The sequence below is a fragment of the Pygocentrus nattereri genome, chromosome 11 (assembly GCF_015220715.1).
Source record: "Pygocentrus nattereri isolate fPygNat1 chromosome 11, fPygNat1.pri, whole genome shotgun sequence".
Classification (NCBI taxonomy): Eukaryota; Metazoa; Chordata; class Actinopteri; order Characiformes; family Serrasalmidae; genus Pygocentrus; species Pygocentrus nattereri.
In genome coordinates this window covers 34,204,176-34,220,090 of record NC_051221.1, presented here as the reverse complement: position 1 = coordinate 34,220,090, position 15,915 = coordinate 34,204,176, and the positions used below count along the sequence as shown (strand labels likewise).

Genomic DNA, 15,915 nt, shown 5'->3' with positions numbered 1-15,915 from the left:
GGTGCTGAATTATCTGAATGGAGCAGCTGAGTGATTCAGGAGGTAGGAGGGCCCCTGTGCTCACTGTCACATCAGATTAGAATTAAATCACAATTGCTTTAATTAACACATCCCACCCAAAAGCACATACACAGAGTTTTGTGTGTAGTTAGAGTTGGACTGAGACACACTTTGGCAACAGCTGAAGGCACATTTATGCACAAGGTGGAAAAAGTACAGAAGAAAACTTAACTGACAGAATGGGTACTGTTTAAACATTTTCCTCAAGTAAAAGTGGAAGCATGGAGCCAAAATACACTTATGTGAAAGTAAAAAAGTATCAAAAGTAAAAGGTAAAGGTTTAACACATGAATCAATGGTTTTCTTTGTTCAGTAGTGCGTAGTGGAATGACTGACTGGCAATACAATTCCTTAGACAAAGACAAATTAGCTTAGTTGTTGGTAGTTTCATTTCACTCCAATATGAATTTAATTGGATGTTTTAAAGGCCTATGTCATGGAAAACTCAAAGTCCTTCACTTTTCTGCAATCATGATGTAGCATCTAAACATTGTCCATACCATCCATATAGGGAGGCTAGTTTGGAAGCCCTTTTTTTGATCACTACTTTTATTAATATCGCAAAAAAGAACTAATTTCAATATATCTGCTAATTCAGCCAACAGCAGTTTAGCCCCATTCGTTAGTTTAGTTTAGTTTAGTTCCACTGATTCATGTTGAAGTTCTAAGCAGTGTTTTAGCACAGTACTCTTTGAATGAGACACAATACAGAGCAACCAATCAAAACTCAGATCATTTACATGTATCACTCTTAGTAACAAAAACAGCCTGTTAAATTCTTATGGATGAAGAGAGATAGGAAAATTATTATATCAAAATGAACTATAACTGCTTTTGGTACATAAATCCACACAAATGTTATAAAATGAACTCAAGGGAAAAACTATACAACGAATAACTCTTGTTTGCCCAGTTCTAATTGACCCCTGTTCATATTCTTTCATTCAATATGAGCTCCACTGTCATTTCTAAATGAAGACATTTTAATACAATCATCTTGATGAAAGATGTGGGAAGCATGCAGCATCATCATACAGAAATACCAACAGTATCCACCTTAAATCTCCATGTGCGTGCAAGTACAAGGACGTATCTACACAAAGCTTGGCCAAAACTCCTCATTCTCCACAAAACATGTACATGTAGAGTATAAGCTACTTCTCTGTGCATGTTTATGCTGTAGTGCAGATAGAGTGGTTTCTTTCATTTAACTCTGTGTTTACACTGTCCACTGTAAACATGAGTCTGTCCTCCACCACAGGGGTTTTTAAGTGGAGCTGCCTACACCCAGCTGTGTATCTGAAGTTTATCTTAACTAAAGATCATGAGCTTTAAGCTCGATCATTGATAATCCACTATATCAAGCAGAGACTCCATACTCATTCCAGGCTGCTGTGTTCCAAGCAGTGTCACAATGAACGAGAGCAAAGTAGAGCTGGGCAATACTGATAAAATTCAATGTCACCATTTTTCGGATATATAGGCATCAGGTGACATATATGTCTGCATTTATAAAGTTAATGAACCCATGTTTTCTCAGTACTAGTACTCTATTCTAAAACACTGTCTTAAAGGCTCCATATAACGGAAAATGGAATTTTCCTCATTATTTTGAAATAAAAGAGTTTGGTATTATGTGAATGCTGATAAAGTTTAAAAACATACCACTCACTCCCCTGTCTATACAACCATATATGGACACCAAGCTGCAAAAGCTCAACTTTTTATCACTCTCACTGCTGTCGCTCTCACAGTTCCCCAAGCATAACTGCTGACTGTCTGTACAGAAATGAATAAGAGACAAAATGAAAACTGCCTCACTTGGCTGTAATGTCAATGCAGCACAGCAAATAAAGAGAGGCTAGAAAAGTAAAAAAAAGGTCAAGTAAAATAAGATATGACTGTTTTTAATACATAAAACTATGTGAATTGGTGGACCTCAGGGACAAATATGCAGAATACGGGCCTATTAAACGAAATATCACCAAAGGAAACCATAAAGAGTATTGCGGAAATCAGCCTTCCAAAAAGGAAAAAGATTTCATGTTTATGTGCTTTGAACTGTTCTTTCACTACAATTTCAAACACCCTGCAAACACATATAAACCCAGCTGTACACAAAGTGGTAGGCCATGTTAAATGACAAAGCAGGGTTAGCAGATGCTCAGGCGCATATTGTGCAGAGGTCACAAACTTTCTGCAGAGTCAATTGCTACAGACCTCGAAACTTCATGTGGCCTTCAGATTAGTTCAAGAGCAGCATAGAGAGCTTCATGGAATGGGTTTTAATGGCCGAGCAGCTGCATCCAAGCCTTACATCACCAAGCGTAATGCAAAGTGTAGAATGCAGTGGTGTAAAGCACCATCATTGGACTCTAGAGCAGTGGAGACATGTTCTCTGGAGTGATGAATCACACTTCTACATCTGGCAATCTGATGAACGAGTCTGGGTTTGGCGGTTACCAGGAGAACGGTACTTGTCTGACTGCATTGTGCCAAGTGTAAAGTTTGGTGGAGGGGGGATTATGGTGTGGTTTTATTTTTCAGAAGTTGGGCTCGGCCCCTTAGCTCTGGCGAAAGAAACTCTCAATGCTTCAGCACCAAGAGATTTTGGACAATTTCATGCTCTCAGCTTTGTGGAAACAGTTTGGGGACAGCCGCTTCCTGTTCCAACATGACTGCGCACCAGTGCATAAATCAAGGTCCATAAAGACATGGATGAGCGATTTTGGTGTTGAAGAACTTGACTGGCCTGCACAGAGTCCTGACCTCAACCCGACAGAACACTTTTGGGATGAATTAGAGCGAATACTGCGAGCCAGGCCTTCTCGTCCAACATCACTGTCTGAACTCACAAATGTGCTTCTGGAAGAATGGTCAAAAATTCCCATTAACACACTCCTAAACCTTGTGGAAAGCCTTCCCAGAAGAGTTGAAGCTGTTATAGCTGCAAAGGGTGGGCCGACATCATATTAAACCCTATGGATTAAGAATGGGATGTCACTCAATTTCATATGCGTGTGAAGGCAGACGAGCGAATACTTTTGGAAACAAAGTGTATCATCCAGCTGTAAGGCAAGGGGCAAAAAAATAAAAAATTGTAAAAAATTTAACATTTTGCCCATTGAAAACAAGTAATATGTCAAAATTGCTCCCAAAATGTAATAAATATGCATGCATCAACTTCTAAATGTAACAAATCAATGTCAGTCAATGTCATTATACCACTAATTAAACAGCAGACACTTCTCACTAGAGATGGACTGATCAGTGTTTTTGGGGCATTTCAGCACTATTTTAACATAGTGGGACCTTCACACCAAGTTGGAGGCGTTTTTCTGCCTAAACACTCAAACCTTTTTTCTTTTAAGCACTGCAACTAAACAGTGCACACGGTGGGTATATCCCATTTTACAAAAACTCACTGTCAAGTCACTATGTGTTGTCTTTATCCTCTGCATTTTGTTGCCTAGTCATCTAAGCTTTTACTTCAAGACTTCTGCCGCCATGCTTTCACACTTGTTTAGGATGCAACCATTACAGTGGAGCCTGATTTTAACGCATCTATGCAGGGCAGAAAATAGAGCAGGCTGTGATTAAAACACACAGTGTTGTAGTCATCAGCTATGGACTCAGTGTAAAAGACAGCATTAGTATATGCGTGTTTAGACTCTGTACATAGGCATTTATTTCTGTGGTAAAAAGTCAGAAGATCTGTTTTTCCATCTTGCGTTTGAATGAGGAACTGCAGGGTCCTGCAACTGAGGGCCCCCACACAGAAAAATATCTGTCGATCACCCACTGCTTACTTAGTCTGAAAATCAGCCAATACTGATACGCAGCCGATCAACTGTTCCACCTCTACGTCACACATAACTTCTCCTGATCTTGATCTGACAGCGTGAACGGGCTGATCTGCTCATCAAATGGCACATTACATTTTACAAGAGGTTCCAGCAATTGACAATGTCTGAATCCAAAAGCGTTCATCATAAATCATTTTGTATTTTTCCCCAACAAAATAAACAACAAAGCTTCCACGCACAGCTTGATTTGTAATTTATCTGCTGTTGAATTTAAATGGTTAGTTAGTCAGTCACTGAGGGCAGAAATTGCCCCCTAAAAATATTTTATTCTGTCCTGACTCCATGCTTCTCCACTCCATCCTCCAACAGCTGTGTTAAAATGAGTGATTGAACACAGTGTAGCTACATATTTACTGTGCAGTCTCAGAAAAAAAGTATGAAACTGTCACTGAGGGGGTAATTGTACTGTATTCCATTGAAATCATATTTTCTAAGTTGTACTGACTCCACACACCCTGTCTTATTTCCAGACTTTTTATTTTATTGTTCTGTTTTAAAACATTAAATTATGAAAAGGTACAAATATGCACTTTTTCAATTGGAAAAGCTTATTTAAGGTGCACAACTGCACCTTAAAACCACTGATGTACCTTTGAGGGAACATTTACACTGTTTGTACCTTGATGAACGAAGAAAAAAACGTAGCTGTTTTTGTGGTACGCCTGGTGATATAACGCAAAAATCGTGCTTGAATTTCCTGAACAATGCCAAAAGGATGCCTACCAGGAGAGACATGATACCATCCGAAACGTGCAGCGATAAGTTATACTTTAATTTTAGAATATGGTGTGATAGAGAGCCAGATAAAACTGATGTATTTCGATGCAGATAGGCAAGTATCTGTACGAGCTGAGCTGCACCCTAAAACTGTACCTGGCAAAAAGGCGCCCTGTGGATGAAACTGAGACATTTTCTCTCATTTACTGAGAGAGCAAGTATTTGAAGTTGATTATGTTTGTTCAAATGTTCTGTTCGCTACACGAAGTTACCCCGTACTTCTCCTGGACACTGAGCTGCAGAACATCCTGAAATATGCAACTAAAGGGGCTTCACACGGAGGGCAATTATCGTAAACGACCTCAGGAGTGAAGTGCAGCGCCATCTGGTGCCTAACAGCAATACTGCTGTTTGTCAGGCTTTGTTTCAGTCCCAGTGAGTCATTAAATCGAGTGGTAAAAATGCTTCACAGTACCTGTGTTTATTTCTTTGGGTTGTCGTCTGCGCACAGAGCTCATCGTGGGAAGAGAAGGACGACCCAGAGCGCCGCGGTGGGAAAAGATCCAAGTGCAGCACGTCGCAGTGAAATGGCAGCTCATTCATAGCACTGCTGGTAATACAGTGACTAAGAAATTATTTTAGTTTCACAATAGACTTGTTTGCACCTGTACCAAGTTCTTGAAGGGAGGACATAATTTGGGATTTCAGAAAGTTTTAGGGGAAAGAAAACAGCATTTCAAACGCACCGCTTGTCGAAACGCTAGTTAGCTACTGAGCTAACTGCAGCCCAGCGAATGTTTTAAATTCAAATTTAACGGACACGGAGCTGATACTAACGAATACAGGTGAAACAGTTTACTTCATTATATTGTTTTCCTGAGAGTTAATATCCCTGCACACATATTGTTAGCAGACTTGTATATTATAAGTGTTGCATTTCATTTGGATAATTAGCTGATAAACTTAAGGGCATGTTAATTTTTCGGGGTGTAATGTTCATTTTAGTTGAGTCCTTTATAACTAGTGCTAGATAAGCCAGCGAAAGTGGCTGGTCTCCAGCACAACTAGGTTAGCGCATATATATATATATATATATATATATATATATATATATATATATATATATATATGTGTGTGTGTGTGTGTGTGTGTGTGTGTGTGTGTGTGTGTGATGTGGTGTGGTGTGACTGTGCAAATTGAAGAAGTGGTCAGTTTGTAAACTGGCTTCATCAAGCGAGTTAACAGCTAACTGATAGCTTAGCACTCTAGCATTAGCTTTTGCTGTAATGCTCGGTAAACCAGCATAACAGCCTCTCATCACTTGATGTGACAGGTCCTGATCTCAAACGAACTACTCAGTAATTTACAACCAGATTTTTTTCATTAGAGGATGTGATTGTCGTCAGAGGGCGCAACACAGCTCCACAACTTGATTTAGACAGGTCTCCTTCTTTAAAACAAGTATTCCTTGATCCAGCTCATCGACTGAATATGGAGCTGGATCAGGTGTGTTGGAGAAGGGAGGAGTGCAGTGCTGTGGGCAGCGAGTAGCAGGATTACAAAATGCTTAGAACATCGCTGTTATATAATTATACACTACTCACAAAAAAACTTAGGCATATTTGGCTTTCCGGTGAAATTTCAGGATGAACCTAAAATATACTCTAACCTTTACAGGTGAACTTAATGTGACCTCTATATGCATATGTCTAGCTGTTCAATGTTTCAGTACTGTGTAGTATTCTTGCAGAAAAGTGCAGTGCTTTTCAGCATGCTTGGAGAACATATTTACATTGCCTTTATAGAAACTATTAGTTTTAGAGCCCCCGCGACCCTGACGGAGAAGCGGCTTAGAAAATGGATGGATGGATAGTTTTAGAGCACAGGTGAGCCAAGTGACTTGACTTTGCTATGTCTGTAGTAACATCATTAGACCCCTATTTCTCTGTGTACAGTTGTTTGCAAAAGTTTGGGCACCTCTGACCAAATTGCATGTTTTTATTTAATTTTTAATTTTTTAAAAGAAGCTCATTTTTGTACAAGGTAATTGAATATAAAGCATTAACATCTGCAGAAAATGTTAACTGTTAAATAGTTTGCTGCAGAGGTCTTCCTTTCACTTAAAAATTGACAAATTATGTAATTTGACCAGAAGTGCTCAAACCTTTGCATACGACTGTATATCTGTGCATATTTCCAGGTCGTTGTTTCTGTAGTCGTGTATATACGTTACTGTGCGAAGGTTTTAGGCATCTAAGCAAATTTTTAAACAATTTACCTCAGCAGTGAGTTTATCACAATATACATTAGAATAAAGTCATATTCATAATTCAAATAAACGTTAAAACAATAAAAAGTAACAAATTTCTTGGGTCCATATTTTTCCTTGACACCTTCACAGCCGCCACAGAGACTTGTTAATATTGTCAGTTACATCATGAGCACAATTTACTGAAGCATATTTATTACTAGAATAGCATAAACCCCACTTTACTCTTATAGAACACACTGTGACAAGTTACAGGTTTTGATCATTTACAGTGGTTTTCATGAAAGACAACAAATAAGGGACCCTTAGAGAAGACTGAGGGGTGTACTAACGATTTAAGCTATAGAACATGAGAGGGAGTGTGTTATCGCAAAATAACATCGTGGCTGTGATTTGGTCGCAGGCACGCTGAAGGCAAGTGCCGTAGATCATCGTGTTATAGCAATAACACACATCCTCGAGTGTTCTATTGCGTTTATACAACAGTTAAATAAATAAATAAATAAATAAATTGGGACGTGAACATGTCATTTAATATATTTTTTTATGTCAGCAGTTCCTTCCGCCAAATTATAGTTCCTTAACAGGCAGCTCGTTTCTACATCAGAATAACGAGCTCTGCTCACTCTGCACTGCCGGCAGTTCGTTCTCCAGCTCCACACAGATCAACTGACAGTTTCAGAATTTAGCGTAATCTCATCTTCAGAGTCTGACCAAATCGGCCGTCAGTCAAATGTGATCTTAAAAGTGTCCATTTTCTGTTTGTTCGCAAAGTAAAAGTGAAAACGTTCAAATTTCTTGAGCGTCTCCTACAGCTGTTAAAGTTGTTGCTTAGTAATGGTGTCTTAGGGGAGTGATACAGTGTTTGTGAAACACGTGATCTGATAGCAAAATATCAGCACAGTTAGAACACTTCTCAACCAATCAGCTTGCGTGGCCAGAACGAACTGTTGAATAAACAGCCTTAATTTTCAGTACTCATTTTTTTTATTTTTGTCTCTGTGTTGACATTGTTACACCCTTATTATACACTGGCCAAAATGTAACAATCCCAACATGGAAAACTACCTACCCCTATAGTAGTAATGAGAATCAGTATAGTGTCAGTTGGTGATGGCAGTCAGTCATATTTAGAATATGTTAAAACAGGAAAAGAGTGGTCACCTTAAAGCACGTGGGTCAGTGAAGCGCTGTTCAAAAGTCTTTATTATAAAAATCTGCGTTAAGTAGATGCTTAAAGGGTGCAGCAGAATCAGAACATTAATCACAGGCTCTTTATTATCCTCTGTTTTTTCATTACCAGCACAGTTTTCAATTAATCTTTTTTCTTCAATATGAAAACCTGTAGAACATGAATTTTGTTTCTTGCATATTTTAAACTGTTTAAATGATAACAGATTATAAGATGAGCACGAGAGTGCTTAACACAAAACATGTAAGACAGAGGATATGCTTATCTTCAAATTGTAATTTCATTATTTTTGATAAACTGTTTTTATTTGACATCTCTCACTACCAGTGAGGAGCTTGAGAGAATTGCCGGCTTTTACAGTGGAGTGTTTGTTTGCTTGTTTGTGCAGTGATTGTTCTGTGTGTGTAACCGGACGGTGATCTGTCGTCGCTGTTCTTGTGTACAGCAGTTTTCAAAACTCGTAGTGTTTGTTTGAAAAAGACTGTGAGTGTTTTCATTTCAGCACCTCACAATGAACCCCTCACTCTGCTTTACCACCGCGAGGAGGGGTGGTGGGAGTCGTTGTTACGTCACGTGATGTGTGCGTTCATCCTGCTTGTGTGTGTGTGTGTGTGTGTGTGTGTGTATGTGTGTGTGTGTGTGTGTGTGTTAGTGCTGAAGCCTCAGTGGCTGGAGCCCGACTCTAAATCTCCATATCTGTGTGTGTTGCTGAGGCGGAGCGGCGGCGATGTCTACCAGCTCCGCGTTCAACGATGAGAAAGGAGGCTCGTCCAGCGCTGGAGAGCCGGAGTACGGACACGACCCGGCCAGCGGGGGCATCTTCTCCTCGGACTACAAGAGGTGAGAGGGGATAGAGCGAGGAACCGGGCTGCTGTTCAACGTCCTGACTGTATGTGTGTGTGTGTGTGTGTGTCAGTAAGGAGGGGGGAGGTGCGAGGTGGGAGCCCATATATGATGGTAGCGACGTCTTGTATCGAGTTCAGCGGCGATAAAGACAATAATACATGGGTTTTAGCTAATAATAATGAGGTTTTATAGACGGTTGGCCGCGTCGCTGTGATATGTTCGCCGCCAGGGCTCGTGTGTGTCCCTGTCTCCCACACCGGGGCCTGGCCGCCTCCGTTAGCATGTCTGTGATTTAGCATGAACGGGCTGAGGCGACACCGGCCCCTTCGCACACAACACTACGGGAGAAAGAACAAGAAACCGCCGCGCCCGGACGCTAAAAACACAGCGCCGCGTTCAGCAGCGTTTCTGTGCAGAGGAGCAGAGAGTCGCGCTGTGTCTGCGCTTCAGAACCGAGAGAGGTGGACAGCGCTCCTCGTTAGCTAGCATAGCGGTGGGGGAAACGAGCCTGAGGGTCTAACTTCACAGAAGTACAGGACCCACCACACCTTAATGCCGCGTTTGCTTTGTTTGCTGTGTGTTCAGAGCAGAATTTCAGCGGCTGCGATACAAAGACATTCAGAGTGGTTTTGTCTGAACTCCTCGATTCCAGAGAGTCAGATTTTCCTTACAGTGGTGATGAAAGGAACCAGGGGTCGCAGTGTCTGGAACGCAAATGTGTTCACTTTATTTACTCTCCAGAACGATCAGTGAACCTAAACGTGTCTTCAAAGTTTTAAATGTCAAATTAGTCGAAAATTTGTGAGAAGAAGAAAACATTTTCTTTTGGTATTATTTTGCTGCCTTCATGTACCTGTCTGCCATTAAAATTGTATCTTTAAATTACCACAAAACGGTGCCTCAGGCAGCAGGTAGCATATTCATAACTATTTCGTGTTATAACCTGGGATACTCAGAGAAGATGGGCAATTCTGACTCTGCAAGCTTTTCTAGAGCAAAGTTGAACCATGTTAAATTACATTGTGTGCATGTTAATGTTATAAATATGCAGAAACATTGAAAAATCTCTGTTAAATAGTAGGGCTAAACTACAGTAACCCAAACTACACCGGGAAATCTGACTTAAAGCAGCACTGTTTTTTGGTAAAGCTGAAAGAAATAGCATTACTGAGTCAGGAGGGAAAGAAACATGCTAAAATGTTCTGCTCTGCCTTGAGCCACCCTGTAAAACCTGACGTAAGTATTATTAAGTATTACTATTAAAAGTCAGAGGTTGGATTTTTTTTTGGTATCACATTATACGTCTTTACATATTGACATGAAATGCACAGCCTCAAAAAGAACCTCTGGCGCAATGTTTAGGTCTCAGATAAGAAACCAACACACTGATGAAGATATGAGGACTACGATAAAAAATCATAATCCACTTACATGCTTGGAATACACTTCACTATGTTTTAACTGAATTTTCTTTGAATGCTCGTTCAATGCGCTTGCAATCATCAGATTCATCTGCTCGGAAAGGGGACTGAAGCACATCTGACAAAATATTCTTACACACGTTGCATGCAGTTACACATGTCCACCAGAGAGGTCTCCAAATCCTCACACATTACATAGTGCAGCTTTAACATAAGAGGAACACAAAATGTTTCCCTGCGCATTTATTAAAGGATTGGATCAACTAGAAGATGCACAACATTAAGCTATAATATAGCTAACATTAAGCCTAATATAGCTAACAAGTAATAGAATTTTTTCACAGATGTTTTTAGGTGACATGGAGTTCAATTATATTAACCTTGTAGCCCCACGGCAAAAAGATGCATACTGTTGACACTAAACAGGTCTTGGCCCACACATGTCTTATCTTGGTCTAAATTGCTGTGCCAGTGGTGATTCACAGTTGAAACTAAAACCCTTTGTAGGCTAGGCTTAAACTTAATTTAGGAAAGCAATCTTAAATCATTCTCTTATTTTTATGTGAATCAGACCATTTGTCTCAAAATTGCATTGAAAGAAAGTTCCTTTAGTGGCATACAAATGATGACTAAAAACAGCAGAAGAACTGACCCTTCACTTTTAGTGTTAGTTGGACCCTCCAAAGTATTAGAAGTGGAACAGCCTTAGAAAATGTAATGCCAAATGTATTGAAGGTGCTTATTGTTGAATATATTTTTGTTATTGCAGAGGACTTGCCAGTGGGAAACAGGTTTGTTAGGGTCACTTTGCACCATGACCATAGCCGTGGGAATTTTAGTGTTTTGAGTTAACCTATTGTGTTTTTGGTCAGTGCATTTGTAATATGGTACTGTGAACACAGACTGCACTTCAGTTGGACTCTGATTCTGTGTCTTACTGAAACTCAGCTCTGAGCATTTTGTCCTTGGTGATATGCAAGTTGTTCAGCTTTAATATGAATGACAGATTCTCAGTTTAGTAATGAAGCAATGTTACATTTTTGTAGGTCAGAGTTTATTATGAATGGATATTTTGTAGAGCAAACTGCACACTAGAACTGAAGAAACTACAATCACCAAGGAAAGATGTGATTTTTGGGGCATTTTGATTACATTCTGATGCAGTCTTGTTTCTTTCTCTCGTTCTCTTTCTCCTCCCCCCTCTGTCTGTAGCGCTATTTTTACTCTTTCCGATCAATGTGGATGAAGTATCAAAACTGTGTCACATTGCTTTTTTGCCATCACTGTCAGGGGCACGTCAGATTAGCTGATCTGTTTGTGCCTTGTTTGGTGACTGTGTCCGTCTGTTTTACGTTAATGCTAGAGGTGGTTTCTGTGTCTACTTCCTTATCTAACAAAATACTCAAGAATGGACTTCCCATTTTGGAGGTGATACACTGATAAAATGTCTAAAAGTATCCAGACATCCTTACTAGTGATTTCAACTTCTTAAAGGTAGGGCTGAACAATCTGGGGACAATACCTAATTGCAATTCTTTTGACCAATATTGCAATTGTGATTCAGATGTGGTTATTTTATTTTCTATAAATTAAGCTAAATTGTAGAACAGTGGAACATTCTATAAAACATAAAACTTTCTGACATCAGCTGATACTATGTTGTGTAAGTCTGGTGTATGCTGCAGCACTAATGCACAAACACAGTGAATGAGTGTCTATTCACACAGAGAAGTGCTAACTGACCCCTGTGATGGTTGGACACAAAGTTATTGATCACTTTAAACTTTTTGTCATGGTATCCTCCAGACATACACTGTATGATTTTAACTCATTTTTAAACACACACACACACACACACACACACACACACACACATAGGCTAACAAACGGGAGAAAAAGTTGACAATGGCTACCAAAGTCATATTTTACTCTGTTGACTGAATAGAATTGTATGTAGAATTGGCACATTGTATGCTTGGCTTTAGAACACATTTAAATACAGCTCAACAAGCCAAACAAAAGAGTTTGGACATAAAACACCACAAGTAAGTTCATCAGATGTGATGTGATAGTCTCAGATGTGATTTCTGCTGTCACTGTGCTACAGAGAGACAGGTGAGGAGCAAAACTATAACACGTACTTTACTTAGAGCTCTACCAAAGTATTTTTGTGACACAGAACAAAACTTTTCTACACTATTAGATCCAAGGTAACTATGTAAAATAGTTGGCTAACGCACCTAATTTAAAAATGAGCTCAATTTTAGTGGTTTAATATTGAAGGTACGTTGTACTCATTTACTTTAATTACTTAATACTACATAGGTTGTGTAGTATGATATTGGACTTTGTAGTGGCAAGTACTAAAAATATGTTGTTGCACACAGTCTGAAAAAGATGATATTGATGCATAATTAATAATCTTGATTTCAGAATAAATGTTGGATTAACTGGTGTCGACAAACCTTTATTTAGTGTATTTACATAGTTGTTGTGTCAGTGGTTGTGGTGAGATTCAGTGTAGAGAGCACAATTAATATAATTCACGTATCATGTAGCTTAAACTGTAATCTGAAGATGTGTTGACTCTACTGGAATAAACTTTGTGTAGTTGTCAGCCCCAGTGGGACAACATGAACAGAAACTCATTGCAAATTAATTTTGCTCCACATTTAGCAGTGGAGGACCATTTCCTCTCTGAACCAGAAGAGAGCGCCAAACATCAAGTTAGTGCAGATTAGTTAGTTGGCAGGCTCTCGGGTGAGCAAAGCCCAGCCCTGCTCCTGCTGTGCTTAGTTACATATAGAATATGACGCAAGTGCTCAGAGAAACTTAAATTGAAGTATATCTTCGGAATTATATGATATCCCAGTTATACAGGTCCCAAGCAAAGTCTCACTTTAGGACTGCAGTGTGCATTTTATAATTGTGATACTCTGAACTGTAACAGCAGAATGATTTCATAAAAAGTAGCTTAAGGAACAGTAGTTGTATATGCCCTATATTTCCAAAAGTATTCATTCACCCATTCAAATCTTTGAATTCAGGTGTTCCAATCACTTCCATGGCCACAGGTGTATAAAACCAAGCACCTAGGCCTGCAGACTGCTTCTACAAACAATTGTGAAGAAATGAGTCGCTCTCAGGAGCTCAGTGAATTCCAGCATGGTACTGTGATAGGATGCCACTTGTGCAACAAGTCCAGTGGTGAAATTTCCTCACTACTAAATATTCCACAGTCAACTGTCAGTGGTATTATAACAAAGTGGAAGTGATTTGGAACGACAGCAACTCAGCCACAAAGTGGTAGGCCACGTAAAATGACAGAGCGGGGTCAGCGGATGCTGAGGCACATAGTGCACAGAGGTCACCAACTTTCTGCAGAGTCAATCACTACAGACCTCCAAACTTCATGTGGCCTTCAGATACGCTCAAGAACAGAGTAGAGAACTTCATGGAATGGGTTTCAATGGCCAAGCATCTGCATCCAAGCCTTACGTCACCAAGGAAAATGCAAAGCGTCCAATGCAGTGGTGTAAAGCACCATCATTGGACTCTAGAGCAGTGGAGACATGTTCTCTGGAGTGATGAATCACGCTTCTCCATCTGGCAATCTGATGGATGAGTCTGGGTTTGATGGTTGTCAGGAGAACGGTACTTGTCTGACTGCATTGTGCCAAGTGTAAAGCTTGGTGGTGGGGGAATTATGGTGTGGGGTTGTTTTTCAGGAGTTGGGCTCAGCCCCTTAGTTCCAGTGAAAGGAACTCTTAATGCTTCAGCAGACCAAGAGATTTTGGACAATTTCATGCTCCCAACTTTGTAGGAACAGTTTGGGGACGGCCCCTTCCTGTTCCAACATGACTGCGCACCAGTACACAAAGCAAAGTCCATAAAGACATGGATGAGCTAGTTTGGTGTGGAAGAACTTGACCGGCCTGCACAGATTCCTGACCTCAATCCGGTAGAATACCTTTGGGATGAATTAGAGCAGAGACTTTGAGCCAGGCTTTCTCGTCCAACATCAGTGTTTGACTTCACAAATGTGCGTCTGGAAGAATGGTAAAAAATTCCCATTAACACACTCCAAAACCCTGTGGAAAGCCTTCCCTGAAGAGTTGAAGCTGTTATAGCTGCAAAGGGTGGGCCGACATCATATTAAACCCTATGGGTTAAGAATGAAATATCACTCAAGTTTATGTGTGTGAAGGTAGATGAGCGAAAACTTTTGCCAATATAGTGTAAGTGTTCTAGACACAAATTCCATTTAAATAGCAGAACATGGCCTGCTATACTAAAAATATGGCCCTTGACAGACTTGCTGTAGATGGACTAACTTGTGGTAATATGAATGGCTTGTTAACTGTATCACTTGGCGATGAGCAGGAGAGATCACTGTTTAAATCCATCCATCCATCCATCCATCCATCATCTTCCGCTTCTCCGGGGTTCGGGTCGCGGGGGCAGCATCCTGAGCAATGAAGCCCAGACCTCCCTTTCCCCAGCCACTTCCACTAGCTCCCTGGGAGGGATTCCGAGGCGCTCCCAGGCCAGCTGGGCGATATAGTCACGCCAGCGTGTCCTGGGTCTTCCCCGGGGTCTCCTCCCCGGTGGACTTGCCTGTGACACCTCCCAAGGAGGCATCCTAACAAGATGCCCGAACCACCTCAACTGGCTCCTCTTGACGTGAAGAAGCAGCGGCTCTACTCCGAGTCCCTCTCGGATGACCGAACTTCTCACCCTATCTCTAAGGGAGAGTCCAGCCACCCTGCGGAGGAAACTCATTTCAGCCGCTTGTATTCGCGATCTCGTTCTTTCGGTCATTACCCAAAGCTCATGACCATAGGTGAGGGTGGGAACATAGATCGACCAGTAAATCGAGAGCCTTGCCTTATGGCTCAGCTCTTTCTTTACCACAACAGACCGGTAAAGAGCCCGCATCACTGCTGACCCAGCACCAATCCGCCTGTCAATCTCCCACTCCCTTGTACCATCACTCGTGAACAAGACCCCGAGATACTTAAACTCCTCCACTTGAGGCAAGAGCTCATCCCCGACCCAGAGAGGGCTCTCCACCCTTTCCCGCGTGAGAAACACTGTTTAAATGAATACATAAGAAATTGTAGAATGCATTGCAGGTCCTTACAAATTACATGCAGCATTTAATGGGGGGAAAAAACAGATGCAAAAATGTTGCTGTTAGGCTTGCAGCACAGTTAAGCTTGTTTGATTTGTATTAGGAGATAGGATTTGCTTTTGCACTAAAATACAATCAAGTAAGGTAAATACAGCACATCACATTTTGATGTGGTGCCATAATATTCTTATATCAATCTCCAAATGAGAAATATTCGATCTAATGATTGAATGTAAGATTATCGACCTGTTAAGATATTGTTTTTTTACAGTGTGACCATGCAGATGGCTGAAGGATTTTTGCTTGTTTTCAAATAAATCCCTTTGAGCTGTAAAGGAAAACGCCCTTATGGAAACTACAGGTTATTTTGGATTTAGCAGGCAGCTAATAATGATGGCAGTATTTTTCCC

At 40.5% G+C, this 15,915-nt stretch overlaps 1 protein-coding gene across 6 annotated transcripts in view; it reads left to right on the top strand.

Annotated features, from left to right (window-relative positions):
- The first annotated feature begins 8,745 nt into the window (after positions 1–8,745).
- Positions 8,746–15,915, top strand: part of LOC108432724 (adaptor related protein complex 3 subunit beta 2) — a 60,642-nt gene continuing 53,472 nt past the window's right edge. For all 6 annotated transcript variants that reach the window (XM_017706782.2, XM_017706780.2, XM_037542718.1 and 3 more), the window contains exon 1: positions 8,746–8,944. In XM_017706782.2, coding sequence (XP_017562271.1) covers positions 8,832–8,944 — 113 coding nt within the window. In that variant the 5' untranslated portion in view covers positions 8,746–8,831. The remainder of the gene's footprint in view (positions 8,945–15,915) is intronic.